We start from the raw sequence: 24,140 nt of genomic DNA, 5'->3' as shown, positions 1-24,140 counted from the left end.
TTTGGGGCTGTTTTTCTGCAAAGGGACCAGGACGACTGATCCGTGTAAAGGAAAGAATGAATGGGGCCATGTATCGTGAGATTTTGAGTGACAACCTCCTTCCATCAGCAAGGGCATTGAAGATGAAACGTGGCTGGGTCTTTCAGCATGACAATGATCCCAAACACACCGCCCGGGCAACGAAGGAGTGGCTTCGTAAGAAGCATTTCAAGGTCCTGGAGTGGCCTAGCCAGTCTCCAGATCTCAACCCCATAGAAAATCTTTGGAGGGAGTTGAAAGTCCGTGTTGCCCAGCGACAGCCCCAATACATCACTGCTCTAGAGGAGATCTGCATGGAGGAATGGGCCAAAAATACCAGCAACAGTGTGTGAAAACCTTGTGAAGACTTACAGAAAACGTTTGACCTCTGTCATTGCCAACAAAGAGTATATAACAAAGTATTGAGATGAACTTTTGTTATTGACCAAATACTTATTTTCCACCATAATTTTCAAATAAATTCTTTAAAAATCAGACAATGTGACTTTCTGGATTTTTTTTTCTCATTTTGTCTCTCATAGTTGAGGTATACCTAGGATGAAAATTACAGGCCTCTCATCTTTTTAAGTGGGAAAACTTGCACAATTGGTGGCTGGCTAAATACTTTTGCCCCACTGTACACCACCACCACCAGATTGTTTCACACACAGTATCATACCATCTTTAAAGTAATGTCATTCCTTCCTTCATTTACTATCATACATAAATAACTATTCTCTCTCACACACAAAAACAAAATCTCTTAAACGCACCATCATACTCTCGTACACACACCGCTATCCTCTTTCACAAACAACTATAATCTAATAAAACATTATTAGTGTATGTGAAAGAGGATAGTAGTATGTGTGTAATCAGTAAACAATGTATGTAAGACAGAATAATAACCTATATAAGAGGGAATAGTATTTCATGTTAATAACAATAGTCATATAGCCTATGTAAAACAGAGTAGCAGGGAATAAAAGGCAGAATAATAGCTTATAAGAGCTAATAATAGTTAATAAGTGAATAGGTATGTGTATAAAACAGAATGATAGGGTGTGTGCATAAGAATAGTTATGAGTGTGAGAGAGTATGATTGAAAAGGAAGTGAGTTTGATTGAAAAGGAAGTTGGACTAAATTCTCAGTTCCTGATTGGCTCTACGTTTTTCGTCTGACGGACACCGCCCAATAAAGGCAGTAGAATGCTACTAATTTTCCCATTGCAACCTGAAGAGTAAAAGGGTCAAGTCCGTCAGAAAGCAATGACTGTAAGTGTAAGTGTAAGCCTTACACTTACACTGTAAGGATTAGTAACATGTATTGTGTTTATGGGATGACATTTGGAGATGTTTAAACTCAATGAGAAAATGCGTTAGCATTCATGCTAGCGTTAGCCATACTAGCCTGTACACATGCTTATTGCAGAGCTATGTAAATAACCCCATTTGTGTTCTGTGAAACTGAAGGGGATGTTGCATTGCACGTTTTTGTTGCTTTCGTTGCAGTTTTATATACGTCTTAAATGTAATTTAGGTTAACTTCCTCTTTTATTTAGATGCTTTTATTTTGAAGGCGAGTTTACACTGTTGACAGGAAGTTGTTGTTGCTATGGAAACAACATGACTGCGAAAAGAAATATATTTTATAAAGACGGAGAAAGTAAAGAATAAAGTGTATGTTTAAATGTTAGCACCCCCCGAAGAGGCACAAGGTTGGTATTTACTATAATATAACATTGTAGGTTGTGTCCTAATTCGTTTATAACAGCGCCATATAGAGAGAAGAGTTACGGCATCTCCGTTCACTCCAATGGACCAGTTTTTTTACAGCAATGGCAGATCGTGGAGCTCTCAATAGTTCCCTGAAAGTTAGCTTGCCGCTGACTTGCGGGGCTATCTGCGGCTAGCAGCGCAGTAGAGTTGCAGCATAATAGACCGTTCGTGTTGGACTTTTAAAGGTAAGAAGACGTTTAAAGATTTATATTGCGGATATTATCAGCACATCTGAGTCAAATTAACATGTGTATTAAAGGATGTTAGTGGATTCCGTGAAGATTATCCCTAAATCAGTAGATTTAGGGAACGTTTACAGATAACAGATTAGGCTAGGATTCCGGATAAAGTTAGCAACACACGTTGACCACAAACAGCCTATTAATCCGTTCTCCTAATGTTATTTCAACCCAACGTTGTGGAATTAGAGAAAAGGGGCTTCTTAATGTGCTTTTATCCGGGGTGGAGGGAGTTAAATATTAGTTAAATATAACATTGGGGCGTGTGATTGTAGTGGGTGGAGATGGTGAAATGAGGATATCCATCTTGGATGGTGAAATGAGGATATCCATCTTGGAGTTCAAGCTAGTATAATATAATTCAATTAAACAATAATAAGGAAGAGAGCTATTTTTGTGATACATCGCTATTGATATGGATTTAGAGTGCATATTTGAGACTTCCAAACAGTAAACAAAAACTTAACTTATGGGTGAGTGTTTTTAGCAGAGCCATATGATGTCCTTGTGATTCTGTTGATTATTACCTGTCTGTATTATGTTGCAGCTCAGCTGATTTTGGATGGATGGCAAAGGGAGAGACTTAAGTGAGAGTGAAAACACAAGGTAAGTTTCAAATAGGTCAGCAATTTCCCATCCTATAGGTTGCTAGAAGTATTTAACCCTTTCTCCTGTCTCCCTCTCTCAGCACAAGAACCCCAGGGGGATTCAACGGAGCCTGAAGACCTGCAATGAGACCCTCACCCTGCACCTGAGTCTCAACTCCCAGAGTTTTGCAAGCCTCTCCCTGTTCCTTATTTTTATTAAACAGACGTTAAAGAGCAACTTCCAGGTTAAAGACACCTGTGAATAAATGTGTAGGAAAATGATGAATACACTAGATTTTCAAAAAAATATACAGAAATATACACGACAGTGACATCTGGCGTCGTTTTTGTAAGAAATGTTCACTTCCGCATAAAAAAGCCTCGGCACGTGACCTCCCGCGTGTGACGTAACACGGGGGACACAAGGGGGAGAGCGGCCGGTGTAACGTATTAATAAACATGGATCCCAATGCTAGTTTATACACAGAAGAAGTTGAACATGAATATTCGAATGCATATGACGGACCACAACCTTATAATTATGAGCCTGCTAGGCGTCCAAGAGACCAGGAGCAGCCAAGGATTAGAAGAAATAACGGCCATCGGAGAGAAATTGAGCTGTGGTGTGAGGAGAACCAGTGGAGAACTGGGCAGCTATCTTGGTGAGTGACCGGCGTTAGCTACAGAATGTTAGCTAACGTCACATCACAACATTGTGAAGTTAGCTATCATATATCAGGCTATAACTAAAGTAGACTTGCCACCCGTTCCTTGAAATACGTATTTGTTACGTAATTGGGAATTAAATGTTGCGTTCCGTATTGAACCAATACGGAACGCAGTTTGTCCCGTATTTTCACAATCTGTCCCATGCACGTCTGTCACACACACACGTGAACACTGAACTAACAATAATGAACAAAATAAAGGACAGGAAATATTAAAAACAGCAAAATATGTTGGCGGGAGGTGCGCAAGACCTTCCGCGGACTCTCCTCTCTGCTCTGCCTCTGTGCCAAATCCTGTCAGTCTGCCTGTCATCCCGGCCCGGCCCCTTTGCGCTGCCTGTCGTCGTTACGCTCGCTACGTTACGTCATTACGCCGCTCTGTCGCGGCGTGATTTTTAAAAACAAATGCAAGATGTCTTCAGATACGCCACCTCGTCCTCAAAAGAGGAAACACCGACAACAGAAATACAGACGAGAATGGGAAGAGGCAAACCAGTGGCTTGATAGGGTCCCTGAAGATGACTACAAGGCAAATTGCAAAGCATGTCGCAGAACATTTTCAGTGTCGCACGGTGGGCTGTCTGATGTCAAACAGCACGCAGCCGGGGATCTCCACTCAAGAAATATCAGAACACAAAGGAGCCAAGCACCAGTGTCACAGTTCTTCATAGCTGAAACATCTCCTGAGATTGATTCGGTATGATATGGGACCAGGGGTGGGTAGAGACTCTACCCACCCCTGGTCCCATATCATACCGATATGATTTTAAAGTCTATTAAATAAACGTGTATTTAATATTATCAATATAGAATGAAATGTAACCATAAAGAACATCTCTGATTCAGAATCAGAACTCTTATGTTGTTATGCTAATGCTGCTCATTTGAAATTATTCCTAATAGATTAACAGCAAATAAATACTGTGAATAAATAGGCCTACTGTGAATAAATACGATTGATTGATTGATTGATAAATAAAATAAATAGTGACAACAATATGAAAGTAATAATCTGACATCATCCCATTCCCCCCTCTAGATTACTGCAGCTGAGGTGACACAGGTATACCACACAGTAAAACATAACCTCAGCTACAACAGTGCTGACTGTGGACACAAGCTCAATCAAAAGACTCTATCTGATTCCAAAATGGTGAAGAAGATGACTTTGGGGAGAACAAAGCAAGAGGCACTGGTGAAAGACGTCCTGGCCCCGAAGGCAGTGGGTGATGTTCTCAAGATATTAACATCACCACCCCTCCCATTCTCCATACAGACCGATGCTTCCAATAAAGGGAACAGGAAGATGTTTCCCCTTGCTGTCCAGTACTTCACTCCAGAGTCTGGTGTCACCAACAAAATGCTGGACTTCATAGAGAATCCAGATGAGTCAGCTGCTGGGATTGTAGCTCTCCTGGAACAATCCCTTGAGAAATTTGGCTTGTCAATGGATCAAGTGACTGCATTCAGTGCTGACAACACAAATGTCAATTATGGTATTCACAACTCTGTTTTCACCAACCTGAAGAGAAAACAAAACGATCTGCTGCGAGGAAACTGCCATGCCCACATAGTGCACAACACAGTGAAGCACGCCCTTGACAAGCTTACTGTAGATGTGGAGAATGTTGTGCTGAAGGTCTATGGCCACTTCTCCATTTCAGCAAAAAGAAGAGAGTCACTCAAAGAATTTTGTGAGTTTTGTGACGTTGAATTCCAAGAGATCCTACGACATGTGACAACCAGGTGGCTCTCCCTCAATCCAGCCATCCATCGGCTGATGCAGACCTGGACTGCACTGAAGTCGTACTTCATCAGTCTAGGAGACGAGTGTCCCAAGCAAGTGCAAGCTTTGTTAAAGCTCAACAGAGACTCAACTGTGGAAGATGAAGACATTGTGGAGATTTACCTTATTTTCTGCAACAATATACTCTCCCTCTTTGAGGAAGTAGTAAAGAGCCTGGAGAGCAATAGAACCACCTGTGTTGAGTTGTATTCCATCATGGATGAATTCAGGCAAAAGCTCATACAGAGACGAGACGACCAGTTCTATGGGTACCTAACAAGGCAAAAGCTGCAGCGCCTCCTCCCTCATGACGCACACATGGCAAGGGCCGAATTCACTGCATTCCTCAATACAGCCATTTCATATGTTGAGAAATGGTTCGACTTCTCCGAAGAGAACTGGCTCTTCTCACTGCAGCCTCTCTTACTCCAACATGGCAACCTGACCTTTAATCAAATTGAGAAGGTGGCTACCAAACTCAACCTCATCAATAAATTGAAGATGAATGAGCTTTACGATGAGTGCACCACAGCCAATACAATCCTGAGGAGGCTCAGAGAAGAATATTCTGATGCATGGAAGTCCAAGGGTGTGGCTGCGAGGTGGATGGCTGTGTTTAAAGAAGTGGATGTGCCCAACATGCTCTCCATCATGAGACACATCCTGAGCATCCCAGCATCCACTGGATACGTGGAAAGGATCTTCTCCAGAATGACCAACAAGTGGAGTGACTGCAGGAGCAGGTGCTCAGTGGAGCTCATCAGGAGTGAGCTCCTCATTACTCTGAACTTTGAGCAGACCTGTCCAGAGTTCCACACCACAGCTCTGAAAGACAAGGAGCTGCTCAGTGCTGCAAGAAGTAACAAGAAGTACTCCTGGAAGAAGAAGTGAGGAAGAGAGGGGACTGTTTAAACCTGTTCTAACAAAAAAAAGGACATAAAGGAGTTGAGGGAAGCTATGCACTTTATTTTTTATCTGTTTATTAGTTTTATGTTATGCACTTTCTTTAGGCGTATCTTGACTCCACTGGTGGCTCCCAGTTATGAAGCAGAGGGTATGCGGCCAGGTTCAGACTTGGCTCAGGGAGTGATGTTATCAATCTTTTCATTTGTCATTTTGTTCAATCAGATAATCATAACAGGTTCACAAAAGTGTTTCATTTTAAGATGATTCGTAAAAGAGTCCTCAGGCAGGCTTTGTTACAGCTGTTACAGCACTTTATATGCATATAATACAGACTAGCATATGCTCAAGTTCAGCCTAGGTCAGTCTAATCACCCGTAACAAGTTTACAAGTGTGTTTCATTTCATTGTTTTCTGCCTTAAGTTTAATTGTTCCCAAATGTTACACTTAAAGCACATTCTATTGTAGCTTATTTAATTTAGGTGCTGTTCTGTTTCAGTTAACGTGCCCTATGCAGGCAGGCTTTGTTTAATTTACTATGGCTATGCTCAGGTTCAAATGTTACACTTAAAGCACATTCTATTGTAGCTTATTTAATTTAGGTGCTGTTCTCAGGTTCAGGCTAGTTCAGCCTATGCACAGTATGTATTTAAACATACAAGTTTACAAGTTCATTGCTAATAAAGCACTTTAAACTAAGTATGACTACAGTAAATGCTTTCTTGACTACCCCTTCCTTACTGACCACCAAGTGACCCCAGGGCCCAGAGGCTATTATGGTATGTGAAATCATGTCAATTATTTAAATCAAAGCATTTTGGTTCATATAAAAAATAGATATATTTCTATGCATTTCAGGAGTTTCGGACACCCGCGCGGCGTGAGGGGTGTTCCTTATTTCTATTTCTGAAAGGTGGCAACCCTAAACTAAAGTAGCATTGATAATATAGTAACGTTACTGGCAGGACTGTTGATACTGATCCATAACAGAAACTAATGCGCAAGTATCAGCCGTATCTCGCGTTACCTAATGCAACTCCACACTACGGTGCTGTGTACCGGAGGAGAGACGCGAGATACGGCTGATACTTGACGATCTGGCGGAGAAAGGTTGTGGAGCCTCCGTTGATATGCCGTTGTAAATGGCTTGATGGAAAGCAGGTGTGTAGTCGGGGAGGGTGCACAGCTGATTGCAGCAGGTGAGTGGAGGTTGAGCCGGGAGCCAGGAGTGACAGCCACCACGCACACACAAACAACACAGTACCGGAGGGGAGAGAGAGAGAGCAGCGAAGGGGGGGGGGAGATAGAAGTAATACGATTTCCTGATAAAGCTGTGGAGAGTATGTGCTGCAGGGAGGTGGATGCACAACGCACCCATGAACGAACGCTAGCTCCGGTCCTTTTTACTGTGGAATCGATGTCCTGACAGGCTGGTATTTGTGCAACCTGCACAAACACAATACTGCACCATGATTACAAATGGTGAAATACAATGTAAAACTACCGAAAAATACCAGCTCCTTAAAACACAACCGCTCTACTCAACGCAACTCTACTATACCCGCGTTCAGAGAGCGGAGATGTGTCCCCTGTGTTATGTAATATGACGCGTTTGACGTATGACCTTAAAAAAAAGCCGTTTTTAAGAGCAGAGCTCAAAATTGCTCCTTTCCCTCTGAATTCCTGCCCTTATGTCTCGTAAAACATATCAAAATCTGCATTCACTTTTTTAAGTGTAATTTTCAAGCAAGTTTAAGCATAAATGTAGAAAAAATAAAAACCTGCAAGATGCTCTTTAAGCTTCCCAATGGTGTGGTCTTCGTTTTGTGAAAAATATGATTACCTCACATATGTTGTTGCTGTTGTTGTCTTTTGTGATAGTTAAATTGCTCCTGCTGACTTGAGCCAGCCATTCTTTCCTCCTCTCTGTGTCAGTGGGGAAACTTTAAATGTTTACTTCTTTCTCTGAGCGCTTGGAGCATCCCCAGGCAGCACAGCAAACCATGGGGGAGACGATATGCCAGGACAACACGGAGGAAAAGGCACAGACAAACTGCATGATATGCTATTCAATGTTTATTGAATTCCATTTATTTACAATGGATGTTCCTAAAACAACAAATTTAACATCAACATCATGCTGCTGCTAGTGCTTTGACTCAGTTGACAATCATTGATAGGCACATGTGAGTCTCCTGTCCTTTCTGAAAGTCATAAAGATTACATTAGTACTTTAGATAACTTGTGTCCTCAATTACCATGGGATTACTGAAACCACCATGAATTAAACAAATGGTAAAAATGTATCTAATCTGAATTTTGAAGGATTCCTTCCCATCCCCTCCCTCTAAATATATCAAACATTAGGAAGTGATGCTCCTGACTACCATACAGGTTTAAGAAGATAATATTTGTTTTAAAGAATTCAAAGCAATAAACAACAGGCTCTTTAACCAAGGCAACGTTAGCCTAACATGTATATGTTAACTGGTAAGATAGCTGTTCACACTGTATATTTTTCTACTTTTTGGAATGCTATTTTATTTCTATTTAAGATGTTTACATTTTTGATTGTTTAATTATAGTCTTTTAACTGTCTAATGTACAATGCCTTGTCTTTTGCTGCTGCAGCGTAAACATTTCCCCAATTGGTATCAATAAAGTACTTCTTATTTTATCTTAATCCTCAAATATTAGCAAATGTTACTTTAAAAAAACAAAAAATTGATCTAACTACATACACATATCGATATGTTGTATAAATATTGCAAATCAAAACCTTTATTGACCACTAATTACCAAAAATTGCATTTCTATCCTGGTATTAATGCATTCAAATCGTGATTCAAATGGCCCGCCACAAACTTCCGGGGAACTATTAAGTCTCCCTGAACCACGTGACGATCAAGCATTTTGGACCTCCGTTGTCGCAACTCTTCTCTCTCGCTGGTTTATAAGCTGTTTTGTAGCTTTGCTGTCTGTTTACAGTTAACTTTTGGTAGTATGCTAAAGTGATTCTAATACGGATTGAGCCTAAATGTATTTGTTATTTTTGTGTCTTTATAGCTCTTACGTTGACTCTGGAGTTTCAATCAATTCTAAATCATCAGTAAAGTCTACAACCATATTTCGGAGGGATATGCTACAGCTAGCATTAGCTATATTTACCTTGTTTACACTAAGCGGTCCTAAGTGTTAATCTGTGTATGTTACACTTGCATGTATGAGATCATTAAGTGCCTTGTATCTTCTTTTTTTATAGTTTCACTCCGTTTGAATGTCAGTGGACTGCAAATAATTCAATAAAGGAGCATGGCTGCTCATTCCCTGGCTCTCAAAAGAGTTTGGCTGGCTGTTGAATCTACTTTCACACTGAGACAGTACAACACATAGAGAGAACAGTACACCTATTGTGTAAGTACATACAAGCAGGTCACACAATATGATCACAAATACATCAACTCTGTTAAAAATAAGTTTTTTTTAAGAAGTATACAGGCTGGATATGTGTTCTCAGCCTTGGAGAAACTTGACATGTTTTGGGATGTGTCTGAACCTCTCTTTAGTGGTTTAAAGGTAGGGTAGGTAAGTTTGAGAAACCGGCTCGAGATACACTTTTTGTTATATTCCATGGAATGCTCTTAACATCCCGATAGCAATGAATATCTTAAGTGCTTTGACAAAAAATCCATAAAGAAATTTATCTGTGGAAGCCGTAGTAATGTAACAAGCACGACCAACCCTGTTAGCCGGCCCGGCTAAAGTAACTGGATGCCTACCTGCCTGTCAGCCTTCCATCTGTGCACAAACTTATCTCGTGCCCTCATTGGTCATGTGCGAGGAGGGGCTCTATAAGGAAGTCGTAGATTTTCTCCGGTCGTGTATTTTCATATTCTAGCCCTTAATTAACACTTATAATTTCATGTCTTGTTACATAAGGATAGATCATATTTGTTCAGTGTTATTATGGGAGAATGACTATTCGTCTGGTACTACTGCCTTATTAGGTTCATATTGAGCATATTAAGACCAAACAACTTCCTTAATTGCAGTAAATCAGCAATAATTAGAGGGTTATTGAGGAAAAACTCTAATCTAATGGCCTATTAATTGTAGAATATGGTCATATAGAATAAGGCATTAATAAGTGTTTTATAATGACTAATACAGAGCCAATATACCGCTAATAAGCATGTTAATTAACAACTAGTTGATGGTGAATTTGTGTACCTTAATATTACCAAAAGTTCTTATTGCAGCTCAAATTTAGCTAGCAGTGCTCTGAGCAGCTTCAGGCTTTGTTTTCAAGGCTGTAAACCAGCCAAGGAATTAATATTTAAACTGGCTTCCTGTTGGATCATATCATATTCTTTTCTTACACACAAAGTTTTCTATCTTGCATACACTGCTAGAGTATTATATTGTAGTCTGTAAGTGGGAATAATAGTGTTTCTAAGAAAGTACAGTTTGGTATGTAAGTAACTTTGATTTATGGCCCAGACAAAAGTGTGTGAAAGAGAGTATGATTGTGCGTGTAAAAGTGTTTAGCTATATGTATAAAAGAGTTTAATGGTGTATGTGTGAGATTCTGATATTGTTTGTAAGAACAAGTATGAGTTTTGAGCTAGACGGCCTCTCATATTCAACCATAGAGCCTCAAGCATCTCACTGAAACGTTGACTTTAATTAAATCTATTATGTCAACCAATTTCACATAACTGTATTAGGTTAGTTGAAAACAATAATAGTAAGTGGAACTTTTTACGTACAAGGGGTACATAGGCTGATTTGCATTCCCTTTTGCTGTTCTGAACCGGCATATTGTATGCTCTTAATTGCACATGCAGAGAGGCATCCCTCAGCAATGCATCTCTTTGTTACAAAAGCAATTGAATGCCTCTCTTATGGACACTTATATCATACAAGACATGCCACATCTCTATCTATCTTTCTACTCGAGCCGTATTCATGAAATATTCAAACTGTTTGACAATGCTTAATTCAGCTTGAGTAGCTCCCCACTCCCTGAATAAATGATCAGGTGAACCGTTCGTGCCTGATTGACAGGCTCAGAAAAACTGATTCTTCTTTATGCTTAGGCCCTTTGACAAAGAACAATCCGTCAGCAAAAACTCCCATTTTGAAATAGATTTTAAAGGACACTTTTTGCTTTGGTTGCCTTCAGAAACGGGAGAAAAGAGGAGATGAAACAGCATTTTGAAGAGGATTTTTTTTGCCAAAAAAGCCAGTGGAGAGATTCAGAGGAAAAAAACTGCACAGCATACTAAGAAGGGAGCAATGAGAGGAGGGGGGTTCAAACATGCACATCCATACTCGCACTTAATCTGAGCGTACGTCAGGCAATATGTCCAAAATGCAATAAGGAATAGTACAGCAGTAGGTGTTGCGTTCAATTGCAAGTGTGCATTGCACTATGAAAGAGAACCCCACACACACACACACACACACACACACACACACACACACACACACACACACACACACACACACACACACACACACACACACACACACACACACACACACACACACACACACACACACACACACACACACACACACACACACACACACACACACACACACACACACACACACACACACACACACACACACACACACACACACACACACACACACAGTAAAGGGTTAAACAAGGAGAAGTAATACAGGAGTAATGTATATGCATGGCCTTGCTAAGGAGACAACAGCAAAAGACTCCCCCTTCTTCTCACCCTCCACCAAGAACACCCACCCCAGGACCCCCGACAACAAAACCATTACAGGGAGGTGGCCGGGCTCCTGAGTGTGGTCAGCTAATAAACCAATTGTCTGTCCCTGAAAAGAGGATTACTTTAATCTAGTAATGGCTGACGTCGTGCTGCCTATAGCGAGGGGTAAGAGGGTCACAGAGAATGGCTGAGCAGCTCATTGTAAGACGAGCCCCCCTCACCCCCCAACCCGCCTGCCCCCAGCTGCCCTCAGCTGACCCTCCAGCCCAATCAGGCCTACTGTAGTTCACTCATGTGGAAAACCAGAAGTACTCTTTAACTAAACCTCAAGGAGAGGGGGGGGGGATGCAGGGCCGCCTATAGAAAATAGGTGCTCCCACCACCCCCCCCCAACACTCATACACAAGCCATTAATTATAGACCAGTACAGGATGGGGGCAATGCACACCTTAAAGAATTCCACTCCAACAATGTAAAAGGAAATAAGGCCGTGTTTACTGCGTCACAAAGCCCCGCCTCCTCATTCATTTCAATGGGACGAATGCAAGTACGTAATACAAGTATATCCAATTCCTAGTAGAATCAATTATATCAAAAGTAACCTTAGATCATTTAGAGGCAGGAGAACTCTGACATTACTGAAGTCTGCATAGTATTTTAAATCTCCAACACGAGTTTTAGCAACTGTTAAACCATTTCAATTCCTGGATGTAGCATTAATACATCCTGTAACCTAGTGCACACCTCACTAAAACGTTGACTTTAATCAAATGTATTATGTCAACAGATTTCACATAACTGTATTATGTTAGTTGAACGCAATCATATTAAGTTAAAAAAAAGTATTGCTTTCAACTAACCTAATCCAGTTATTCTGTTGGAAAACAGCCTTTTTTCTTCCAGGTAGACGGCTGAAAGCTAAAGACAGAGCAGGAGAACCGACAGGTGCTTGTAATTCTCCGCAGTTTTTTACCATCTTGTTTAAGTGCTGTCAATTATCTCAGCAGTGTATTTTGGTGTTTGCCCACACACACGACATCCCACCCTTTAGTGTTCTGCATGTGTGCGGTTCCATTGTAATATCGCTGACTCGCACTGTGCACTTCCTGCCGGTGTCCGAGAGGTGAAGAAGGTGAAGTGTGTATCTGACATCAGAGAGCTGTCTGTGTGGCAGATGACCCCCCGCCCCCCAGGCCATCAGCTGTCCCTGTCTGCTAACACAGCATATGGCTGAAGCCCAATCCAGGCCACAGTTCTCCCCGTCATATGTCCACGTTTGTGTCCACATAGCTGTGGGCAGATGGCCGGGGCTTGTATCCTGCCTCGTGCCCAGCACACTTTTTACAAAGCGAGTAGTGTGCCATGCTAATTCATACCCCTGCACTGAGAGGGGAGGAGGTGGCGTGCAACTGGGGGAGGAGAGAGCAACAGTTTCAATTTTCCACCCTGTCAACAAACCTTTGAGAAGAAATCCATTTAGCTCCAACTGAATGACTTAAGCCCTCGTTCGCTGACCTTTTATAATTCGTAGGTGGGAGCCCATCTTAAGAAGAAATGAATCCCGTACAAATACACAGGAGTAGAAATCAATAAGCATTTTCCACAGCTGTTTGCCCTCGTACTAACCATGTGCAGACAGGTCAAATATACTTAAATCTCCCTGAAATACCTTTTTGACCACAAAGACAAGTATTATTTTGAACCATAGCTAACTGCTTCCTCCAAAATAAAAGTTCTTCAGGTTAGTTTTAATGGAGAGACCGCCTTTTAGACATGCCTACGCTGTGGAATTGGATAGGTGAGCCTAGAGAAACTGTGACTGAGTGAGCAACAATGCTCATACTGTACTAAAAGCACATCCAACAATGCAGACATGCAATCTGAACTGATCAACAAGCTCTCATTGCTCAAGACCATGCTCATGATAGGACATCAAACAGTGAACAACACAAAAGTGAAGAGAATAACCCCCTTATTCATATTGAGAAGGGGAACCATGGAAATGAACAAAATGCACAATTTAACATTTACCAGTCGATGGACAGAAACTCATATCAGAATGAGTGGCCAACAGACTGGAATTATATGTCTAATGACTTCATTTTTTTTCAATTAAGTTGAATTAAGTTCAATGATTACACCTAAATTGTCTTGCAACTACATGAAAAACATTGAAATGTCCAGTTATTGCAGAGAAATGTCCTACAGCTGAAAACTCAACTGTCCTCTGGATAGGATAAACTCATCAATAACCACAATCTGTGGGTCAATAAACATAATGATTTTCCCAACATCTCCACTGATTGGTTCATCAACTGCAATGTTCTGTCCAAAGGCCCAACACAATTATGTCTATTCTTAGAAGGCTTAATTTGGTGATTTAAGGTTTATTATCACTCAGTTTGTTGCTGCCCAACAGGCGAACCGACACTTCTCCTTGTGTTTTCTAATGTCCTCCCTGTTTATCCGCTCTTTGAAGATGCTCTGAGTGGGTTCCAATGATTTCTTTGAAGCGTGTATTGATTGTGTTGGTTGTCTGTCATTAATGACGCCTGAAACTCACCAGATGTGTCCTACTCCTCCTTTAATTGTGATGAATTGATGCATTTCTTTTAAACTCCCCCCTCTGCTAATGTGTCCTACTCATGCCCAAAGCGTATGTTATCTGCGTTTGTTATTTAGTCTATTTACTTGTTGCATCTCATCACATTAATGTTGCCTTTTTGTTTCATTGTTTTACTCTGTTGATTCAGAGCGGACTGTCTGTTATCATGATTCCCCTACGGCCGGATTCAGACATGAACAACACATTAACAAACTATCAGCCTCGCTATCAGTCTGGGTTTCAATTCTGTCAATGTGCACCGCATATCCTGACTGACCAATCAACTGCAATCTACCACATGCAAGTACAAATATCATGTGAACTACCTTGTAGCATGTTTAGCTGACAAACATTGGACTATTATGAAGGAAACAATATAGGTAACATTTTCCTGTTATTTATTTCATTTGTTTTTTTGAATATCCATTTATTTCTGGGATTCGCCAAAATGTCTTATTGTTCTTCTTCTTTTAGGTTAGAGAACATTTCCTCATCTCCTTTTCACAGCCTACAGATTGTATTTTCAACACCGTAAATTAACGGAAACAAAAAACTAACAAAAATACTTTAATATCATAAAATGCTTTAATATAATATAATACAAGTTAAAGATTAATAATAATGACTGGACCCAAATTAAGTCCAGAAAACCCCTTCAAGGATGAAATATTGTGTTTAACACTTTTCTTGGTGGTTTTCCTGGAACACAAGCACTGACGCTCCAAAAGAATCAACAATCAAACAAAACAAATAATAGTGAATGTGATATATTTACAGTTCTGTTGTAATCATCTGACTGGACTTCCTGGTTTGTTTATATTTCTCTCAGCACCTTGAACCTCTGTGTGTGAAACATGCTTTATAAATCAAACTGCCTCTTAATCCGTACCCTGAAGCAACACACTGACACCACACAGCTCTTTGTGTCGTTTGGCCAGAGGCTATTGTTGGCCTCAATGAGCTCAGCGGGGCGTCATTTGCATCCTGTAAGACCATGACTAATGACTCTTAATTAATTACAATCTTAATCAAGATACTTGAGCAAAAACCATACATATTTCATCCACACTTAATGTATTCAGTGGAGTTTTTTCAATGCCCACAGTAGGTTCACACATACAGTAAATGGGATGCAGTCGAGGAAATTACCAATAAGAAAGGTCATTTAGCGGGGGGCCGGTGCTCACATAGATAATGGGCTGTCAGTGGACACAACAGTTGGAGCAAGGGGCCTTTATTGTTCTCTGCGGCCCCTGTGCTACACTGTCGTTAAGGGGGGGAGGAGGTTAAAGCTCTTCCACACACCACCTGTGGTCAACGCCCCCCCCCCCCCCCCCCCTCCAGCCCAACCCCTCATCCTTCTGCTTTTGTCCTGCTGACCCTTTATGACACACACACACACACACACACACACACACACACACACACACACACACACACACACACACACACACACACACACACACACACACACACACACACACACACACACACACACACACACACACACACACACACACACACACACACACACACACACACACACACACACACACACACACACACACACACACACACACACACACACACACACACACACACACACACAGGCCCCCTCCCCTTTATTAAGGTCTAATTAATTCATGGCTATCCTCTGGAGGAGGGTTTGGTTGGCGTGTCTGGCTCAATGAAAGGCAGACGGAGGGCCGTGCAGAGGGGGTTAAGCAGGGGCCCCTTGGCCTCACTCCGGCCATCTGATCCCCTTCCTTTAAGACAGGACGGCCATCGCCTCCCGACTCCACAAGGATGAGAGCTGCAATCCTATTAGTGAAGCATGAACACACCTCAACTCATCGTCACAAACACAGGCCGGTGTGTTATCACCAGCACCATCAGAGTGAGAGGTGATGGTGTTACTGTCTCACTCCCTCTGGGCTCGCTGTGCTGAATACAGATCCACACACTGATTAATGTTAGTATGGATATGATGCAGGCAGCAGACGATACACACCCTGACTTCCAGGCTGCTATAAAGCAGATGAGCAGGAGTAAATGGAACATGATTCTTGACAGTGCTGTCCTGACAAATGGGTCTGAGAGTGATTCAGACAGCTGGAGGGAAACATTGTCCTGCTCCTCTGGGTGCAGGGGAGATTATGCGAGGGCTGAATGTGAAACTCATAACAGTGGGATGTGTGTCTCTAACAACGTATCCAAAAAATATCATTATGTTATCGTCTTGTCATTGTTTTAGCAATGACAGTCTTGAGTCAAATACATAACCAGCCTTACCTCCCTGCTAGAACTAATATAAGTGATTGTACAACAATTACAACACAAATATACTTATATGCTGATAAACATAAAACTGAAGATTTCAATTTCGGGCAACATCGCAGGTCACTAGCCTCTCATTCTTCTAAAATGTGCCCACATATTTGCCCATTAGACTCTGAAAGAGCTGGTCCTTAAAATGCTCAAAAGACATACAGATACAATCAGCTACCCTGTAATAGCTGAAGAGATAATATCAGCACATTTAAAGTAGGGAAACAGATAAAATAAGCTTATTCAGAATAACTTTAAAGACAACAAATGGTTATATAGTCTATGCAATTAGGAGTCATTGCGTCTTGGGGGGAAGGCTATCATCAGTCACAATAAATACCGGGTTTGACGGTATACATTATCTCTCATCACAGCCATCCACCCTACACCTCTCTCCTACTATAACTCTTTCTTCACCAGCACCCCCAAATCCTTTTGCCATTTCCAAATCCATAAAACCCTGAAATTCATTTCTCTGCACAGGGTTCACACTGATCCAAAAACTGTGATGTGTGTGTGTGTGTGTGTGTGTGTGTGTGTGTGTGTGTGTGTGTGTGTGTGTGTGTGTGTGTGTGTGTGTGTGTGTGTGTGTGTGTGTGTGTGTGTGTGTGTGTGTGTGTGTGTGTGTGTGTGTGTGTGTGTGTGTGTGTGTGTGTGTGTGTGTGTGTGTGTGTGTGCATCCTTATCCTTAGGTCTAAAACCTAAGACCTAAAACCCAGAGAGGTTACTACCCCAGTCAGCTTTATTTGAAATGCATCTGACTCCACCCCCAGCACCTTATAAAAAGCCCCCCCTGTTAGTGTGCATATTCATGAGGGCGGCAGAGACGTAGCAGGCATAATAAATACGTCAGAGGTATAAAACACTGAAAGGAGAATCCGCCGGGAGTTGGGGCGAGTCGCTCTGATGTCAGATCCCCACCCAGGGGTGTCTGCCTGTTAGCTCTATTGTGCTTCACTGACTTTTATACCACTGACATGAATTGGCCTCTGCTCCTGGCACATAACTTTGTAGGGCGCATTTTCAGGATCAAAGAACTTCTGTTAATGCGTGAAATAGGATAGGATTGGGATGTTAAACACACATTCTGGAAGGAAATATTCAGTAAAGTGTTGTTGGATCTGTTCGTAATGCAAGATAATGGAACTTACAGGTCGAAAAAGGGAGAAGGATGTGAAGGAGTATATCTGGATGACAGCTACACTAACAGCACAAATACATATGCGTATGTGACTCGTGAAACTGTGTTTTTCTTTTGATCCTACATTTGAGACTGATATTTTACTGCTTTTCATGTTTAACAATGTTTGTTTCAAAATGAATGACTGTAGTCCGCCAGTTACATCACAGCTCTACCTCCTGCAGCTTGAAAAGACCCATGCATCAAGCCTCCATTTAATAAAGATTTCATTAATAATTAGTGGAAACTGTTACCAGAACATACCCTCACGTTACGTTATTGAGTACCTCATTGTCAGTTTGAATACTTTCATGAACTAATTACTATAAAACTTGTTCTTTTTTTATATAGTATGGAGTACGCAAGTATTATATAAGAATATGCAAGTACAGTATAGTATTACACTTTAAAACACATTCAAATTGTAAACTAGCTGAGTGTGATAATGGTATATTAGATCATGTCACAGAGTTGGCTAAAGTTTATCTGGATAAGCCTTACAGATGTGCGCATACAGACTCAACAGCTACTGAACGTTTGCACAGAGAAGAGTCCTTCCATCACGAACAGGCTAGCAAGGTACACACACTGTGACAGCGTTAAGGGTGGAGACCGTGTGCGTTTTTTACATATGTTTTTGTCAGTGAGAAATCAAACATTTTGCAGACACATTTAAAGCTAAGGGGGTTTGATCTTCAAAAGATAGATTTCAAAGTTAAAACTGCAATTTTAAACTACAGCTACAAGATGGAATGTGTAGTGAAGCATTAGTTTGACCTCTAAAGTCTCGCTATTCAACTCCTGCTACAATCCTACATACTAGACAAGCTGTCTTCAGCAAAAGATATCTGTGCCCCGTTATTCCATGTATGAAGAGATTAAAATATGACACAACAACATAAGCCACTTCCAGACAAACTCCTGTCAGGTGCATTGGTCAGCACAAAAGCTTTGCCAGTTCTTCCATATTGCAGCGCAGTAGCCTCCGCCCGCCCGCCTGCCTCTCAGCCTGCAGCAGATGGACTGTAAGGGGTTAAACCTCCTGAACCTTCCACCCTTCCCACTGTGTTGGCTCCCACCCTGATACCAAATATACACACTCACTCACACTCCTCCCAGTGTGCCCTCAGTGCTTCCAAGGCACAGACTGGGCAGATAAGAGTGCCACAGAGAGCCTGCTGCCATGCTGAGGCCCCTCTGCTCCGGGCAGGCCCCTGTGCTCCGGCGGGCCCCTGTGCCTGTGGACTTATCTCCGGCCCCATTGGTACCATGCAGGGGGGGGTTGGCAGGAGCCGGGACTTGCTTGGCTTTGGCACTGGCCAGTATTTGTTCTATGTAACCTCTTTGTTTCTCCGGAAGCACACTGAAAAGCTGGTTAGTTGAAAGCAATAATATTAAGTTGAACCACATTTTTTTTTTTAAACTTAATATTATTACTTTCAACGTTTCATCTTTTCAGTGTTAGGTCTCTTTGTGGAATGGTGTTTCTTTGCAGACAGACACTCCTGTAAAACACACACCTGCAGTTTCTTCTCCACCACAGTGGATAAGGGATTCCTATCTGACAGAACAACTGCTGTGCACAAAATGGTCCCTTTGCGAGTGTGTGTTTGCAGACAGCTGCAGAGAGTGTCTCTTCCCGAAGGAGCAGGAGCAGAGAGGAAAAGCAACAGAAAGCTTGCTCTACAGAAAACAGATGAAGTGATCAGCTGTGAGGCCGTGCAGACTGCATGACACTGCTACTACACCAGCAGGCTCAGAACACACAGGAAAACACTTCCACCGCAAAGAAAACTGCTGCACAACACAAAAAGGAGTGCAGTGCAGAAACACATTAGGGATACTTCATGGTGAGTTTTCTACTTAATTCCTTATTTATTTTTAAAGTGATTCACAAGACGTCTACTACACTACCTGCTATACGGCTTATATCACTTATATCACTAATATCCAGCAGCTTCTGATGCCAGCACATAAACAGAGCTATGGCAAGGTGAAAGGTATGCAGCCTTTAGAAAAGGTGATGGGGGGGGGGGGGGGGGGGGGCAGCCAGGGGGGATTCAGATGGATTATTAAATGAAGGGCTGCAGCCTTTCAGGGAAATATGATGCCGGCTGTAAGGTGTTTGACTCTGGAGTTTCACACATTTTTATTTGGAGTGGAGTTTCTTTTACCGGTTTCAGCAGGTTTGAGTTATTCTCTATTTTAAAATATTAGATTAAATCGGGAGAGGCAAGATTCAGGGGTTAGAGGAATTATTTAAAACTTCACTGGTGTCTCTGCAAAACCGCTCAAAGCATGGCGTTTAAAATTATTTTGTTTAGGTTATACAGGACTGTCTCAGAAAACTAGAATATTGTGATAAAGTTTTTTATTTTCTGTAATGCAATTAAAAAAACAAAAATGTCATACATTCTGGATTCATTACAAATCAACTGAAATATTGCAAGCCTTTTATTATTTTAATATTGCTGATTATGGCATACAGCTTAAGAAAACTCAAATATCCTATCTCTAAATATTAGAATATCATGAAAAAGTATACTAGTAGGGTGTTCAACGAATCACTTGAATCGTCTAATTAACTCGAAACACCTGCAAGGGTTTCCTGAGCCTTGAAAAACACTCAGCTTGGTTCAGTAAACTAAATCACAAGTATGGGGAAGACTGCTGATCTGACTGCTGTCCAGAGGACCGTCATTGACACCCTCCATCAGGAGGGTAAGACACAAAAAGAAATTTCTCAAAGAGCAAGCTGTTCACAGAGTGCAGTTTCAAAGCACATCCACAAAAAGTCTGTTGGAAGGGGGAAATGTGGCAGGAAACGCTGCACAACCAAGAGAGATGACCGCAGCCTTAACAGCATTGTGAAGAAGAGTCGCTTCCAGAATTTGGGGGAGCTTCAAAGACAGTGGACTGAAGCTGGAGTCCAGGTATCAAAAGTCACTGTTCACAGACGTGTCCGGGAAATGGGCTACAATAGCCGTATTCCCATGGTCAAGCCACTTCTGAACTCAAGACAACGGAAGAGGCGTCTGACTTGGGCTAAGGAAAAGAAGCACTGGACAGTTGCACAGTGGTCCAAAGTCCTCTTTTCAGACGAAAGCAAGTTTTGTATTTCATTTGGAAGTCAAGGCGCCAGAGTCTGGAGAAAGGCTGGAGAGGAGCAAAATCCAAGTTGCTTGAAATCCAGTGTGAAGTTCCCACAGTCAGCGATGGTTTGGGGAGCCATGTCAGCTGCTGGTGTTGGTCCACTGTGTTTCATCAAGCCCAGAGTAAATGCAGCTGTGTACCAAGAGATTTTAGAGCACTACATGCTTCCGTCTGCTGAAAAGCTCTATGGAGATGAGGAATTCATTTTCCAGCATGATCTGGCACCTGCCCACAGTGCCAAAACCACCAGTAACTGGTGTACTGACCATGGCATTACTGTCCTCGATTGGCCTGCAAATTCCCCTGACCTGAACCCCATAGAGAATATGTGGGGTATTGTGAAGAAGAAGCTGAAAGACACCAGACCCAATAATGCTAATGAGCTAAAGGCCGCTATTGAAGCATCCTGGGCATCCATAACACCTCAGCAATGCCACAGGCTGATTGCCTCCATGCCACGCCGCATTGATGCAGTAATCCGTGCAAAAGGATTCCCAACCAAGTACTGAGTGCATTAATGGACATTTTCAAATGTTTGATTGTGTTTTGCTGTTATAAATCTTTTTTTTTTACTTGGTCTGAGGAACTATTCTAATTTTTTGAGATAGGATTTTTGAGTTTTCTTAAGCTGTATGCCATAATCAGCAATGTTAAAATAATAAAAGGCTTGCAATATTTCAGTTGATTTGTAATGAATCCAGAATGTATGACATTTTTGTTTTTTTAAATTGCATTACAGAAAATAAAGAACTTTATCACAATATTCTAATTTTCTGAGACAGTCCTGTATAAGGATAACAAAGGCACGTTTTCTTTCTGTGAGAAGGCTGTCAATATCACACAATGATCAGTACATTCAATCACTGTCAATGATATTTGTCATTCACTAGTTTTCTATTGTGAAAGAAGTCAGAAGTAAATTTTTAACAGCAATAAATAAATAAACTCATCTTTATATTTTAATTCATACAAACTGTCTCCATTTATTAATTACCTGCTGCTGTCAAAACAAAGCTAGAGGATACTTTATGGTTATTTTCTTACATTAAAGCTTGAGATGGCCCTATCTGCATTTCATTAAAGTGCTGCTGATCAAAAGCAGCTTTGTTATGCAGTGAAAAAAATACCAAATGTCCGTTGGACAGCCATCTGACGGGAGCTTTTTGTATTTTAAGTTAGTAACATCTGCTCCAGAGAAGCTGCCAGCTAACTGTGGCCTTTCCTTCCCCTCCCTGAAGAAGATTTGTTTTAGCCTTCCTGTCCAGTGGCGACAACTCTTATCTGTTTAGAGGAGCTCGCTGTCGTCTTCCCATAGAAACAGACCTGGTTCAGAGGCCGGATCAGAGGCCGGTTCAGAGGCCGGATCAGAGGCCGGTTCGAGGCCGGTTCAGAGGCCGGTTCTGAGGCTGGTTCTGAGGCTGGGGAGGATGTTGGGGAGGATGTTGGGAACGAGGCTGGGGAGGAGATAGGATGAAGTGTTGGAGGCCAGAGATGAGGGTGGGGGGTGGATCTTGAGTGCAAGCTGCCAGGAGATCTGACACCAAAGCGACTTACATACTCAATACTGTGGGCAATCCCCACAGGAGCTATTTGGGGTGAAGTGTCTCAGGGACACAACGACATGCTGACTGCAGTGGGGTTTGAACCTGATCTGAACACCAACGCACTAGTCCACTGCGCCACACGCTTGTATTCCACTACACAGGGATGTCACTAGCACACATTAACTTCATAATAACTGTCTGCATGTTTTTGATAAGATTAGAAAATGGCTCTATATTATCTTTTTCATTGTTTGTTTGTTCATGACGTTATCATTTTCCTTCACCCAAACTCATTTTCACTGAGTAGAGATTGAACTCATCATAATGTATCTCAATGGAACCTCAGTTCGGCAACATTAGCAATGAGCTCAGTTATTTAGCCAAGCCACCGGTGGCTAAGTAACCAGCGCTCCTTTTGCCAATTTCAAAATGAATATGTTGTTCATAATCTAGCATTTTAGGGGGTAAAAAATCCCCCTGGCGAGAATTTAGCTCATCCCAAACACATTATCTATTATCCCCGGGACAACAGGATGCCATTATTCATGAGCTTTCAGTACCTGAGGCACTGTAGGGGGAAAAAAGTGCTACCAATGTGCCACCAGAGTGTGGAATATCATGACACCTACACACAGTTCCTTTTTGTTCCGTGTGTGTGAGGTTCTCTGACTTACTTGCCACCTCCAGCGATGCGTTGCGACTGACTGCCTCTCCCAGGTAGTTTCGGGCCACACAAACATAGAGACCTTCATCAGGTTTGCTCCGCCTCCCGTGAACAATTCTCAGGAAGAAGAGGGAGCCGCTGGGTAAGAGCATCCGGTGGGATCGAGGGTCCTCTCGATCCGTCTCCACGCGCTCGCCATCTTTGTACCATTCCACCATTGGAGTGGGCCGGCCCTCCGCCTTACAGTTGAGGGTGGCCGGTTCGCCCTTAGACACGATGAGATCAGACGGGTGTTCCACGATCCGAGGAGCGGCATCTTCTAACCTGGGGCGGGATCCTGGAGGTAAGAGAAAAGAGAAAGGGTTCAACTTGAGTTCCTCCAAATGTCAGCACCTAAGTGAGCATTCTTTGTTTTGATGGTGGCAACCCCCTGAGCCTGAAGAGAGAATATAATGCAGAAGTCCCTAAAACCAGCTCTCTCTCTAATGATCAGCAGTGGGCGAGTTTATGAGACAATGTTACTTCTCACTTGATTTGTTACTTCAGTAAACATGTTCTTAAGAAGTGAATGTTCTGAAGGCCTAGGTTAAAGTATTCTTTAAGTGGCATGATGTTAGCCTTGTCATTTTTAAATGAGGGTCAGATTTTGAGTAAAAAACATGATAAAGCAGTGTATATAAGGGCGTGGTTAACTTGTGAGTTGCCACCACAGCGTTGCTCATTAAATGTGCAGCTTTCAGTTGTACTAAAAGACACTCTAAGAACAAGCTCTGTTTGTTGTTTGCTTTAGAAAGTACTTTGTATCAGCCAAGCAGGTCATGCTTGGGTTGTTTTAAACCAAGACGGCAAAACCAAGACGGCAAAAAATAATA

General features: G+C 41.9%; 2 protein-coding genes across 7 annotated transcripts in view; one reads left to right on the top strand and one right to left on the bottom strand.

Moving 5' to 3' along the window:
• Nucleotides 1–24,140, bottom strand: part of robo3 (roundabout, axon guidance receptor, homolog 3) — a 121,176-nt gene that overhangs the window by 68,141 nt on the left and 28,895 nt on the right. For all 5 annotated transcript variants that reach the window (XM_079651636.1, XM_079651637.1, XM_079651639.1 and 2 more), the window contains exon 2: nucleotides 23,279–23,605. In XM_079651636.1, the coding sequence (XP_079507762.1) occupies nucleotides 23,279–23,605 (327 nt within the window). The remainder of the gene's footprint in view (nucleotides 1–23,278; nucleotides 23,606–24,140) is intronic.
• LOC307020348 (uncharacterized protein) lies at nucleotides 1,341–6,740 on the top strand. Of its 2 annotated transcripts, none has more exons than XM_079651649.1 (4): nucleotides 1,341–1,982; nucleotides 2,589–2,642; nucleotides 2,725–4,048; nucleotides 4,391–6,740. In XM_079651649.1, the coding sequence occupies exons 3-4, from the start codon at nucleotides 3,764–3,766 to the stop codon at nucleotides 6,026–6,028; spliced, it is 1,923 nt and encodes a 640-aa protein (XP_079507775.1). In that variant the 5' UTR covers nucleotides 1,341–1,982; nucleotides 2,589–2,642; nucleotides 2,725–3,763; the 3' UTR covers nucleotides 6,029–6,740. The 2 variants fall into 2 exon arrangements, with proteins under 2 accessions (XP_079507775.1, XP_079507774.1); XM_079651648.1 differs by having other exon boundaries at nucleotides 2,584–2,642.

The sequence above is a fragment of the Notothenia rossii genome, assembly GCF_949606895.1.
Source record: "Notothenia rossii genome assembly, chromosome: 9".
Taxonomy (NCBI): Eukaryota; Metazoa; Chordata; class Actinopteri; order Perciformes; family Nototheniidae; genus Notothenia; species Notothenia rossii.
This window is presented reverse-complemented; position numbering and strand designations above follow the sequence as displayed.

Coding starts and splice junctions, on each gene's coding strand:
- LOC307020348 (XM_079651649.1), top strand. CDS start 3,764: ATGTCTTCAGATACGCCACCTCGTCCTCAAAAGAGGAAACACCGACAA. Junction 4,049..4,390: donor CATCTCCTGAGATTGATTCG/GTATGATATGGG, acceptor TCCCCCCTCTAG/ATTACTGCAGCTGAGGTGAC.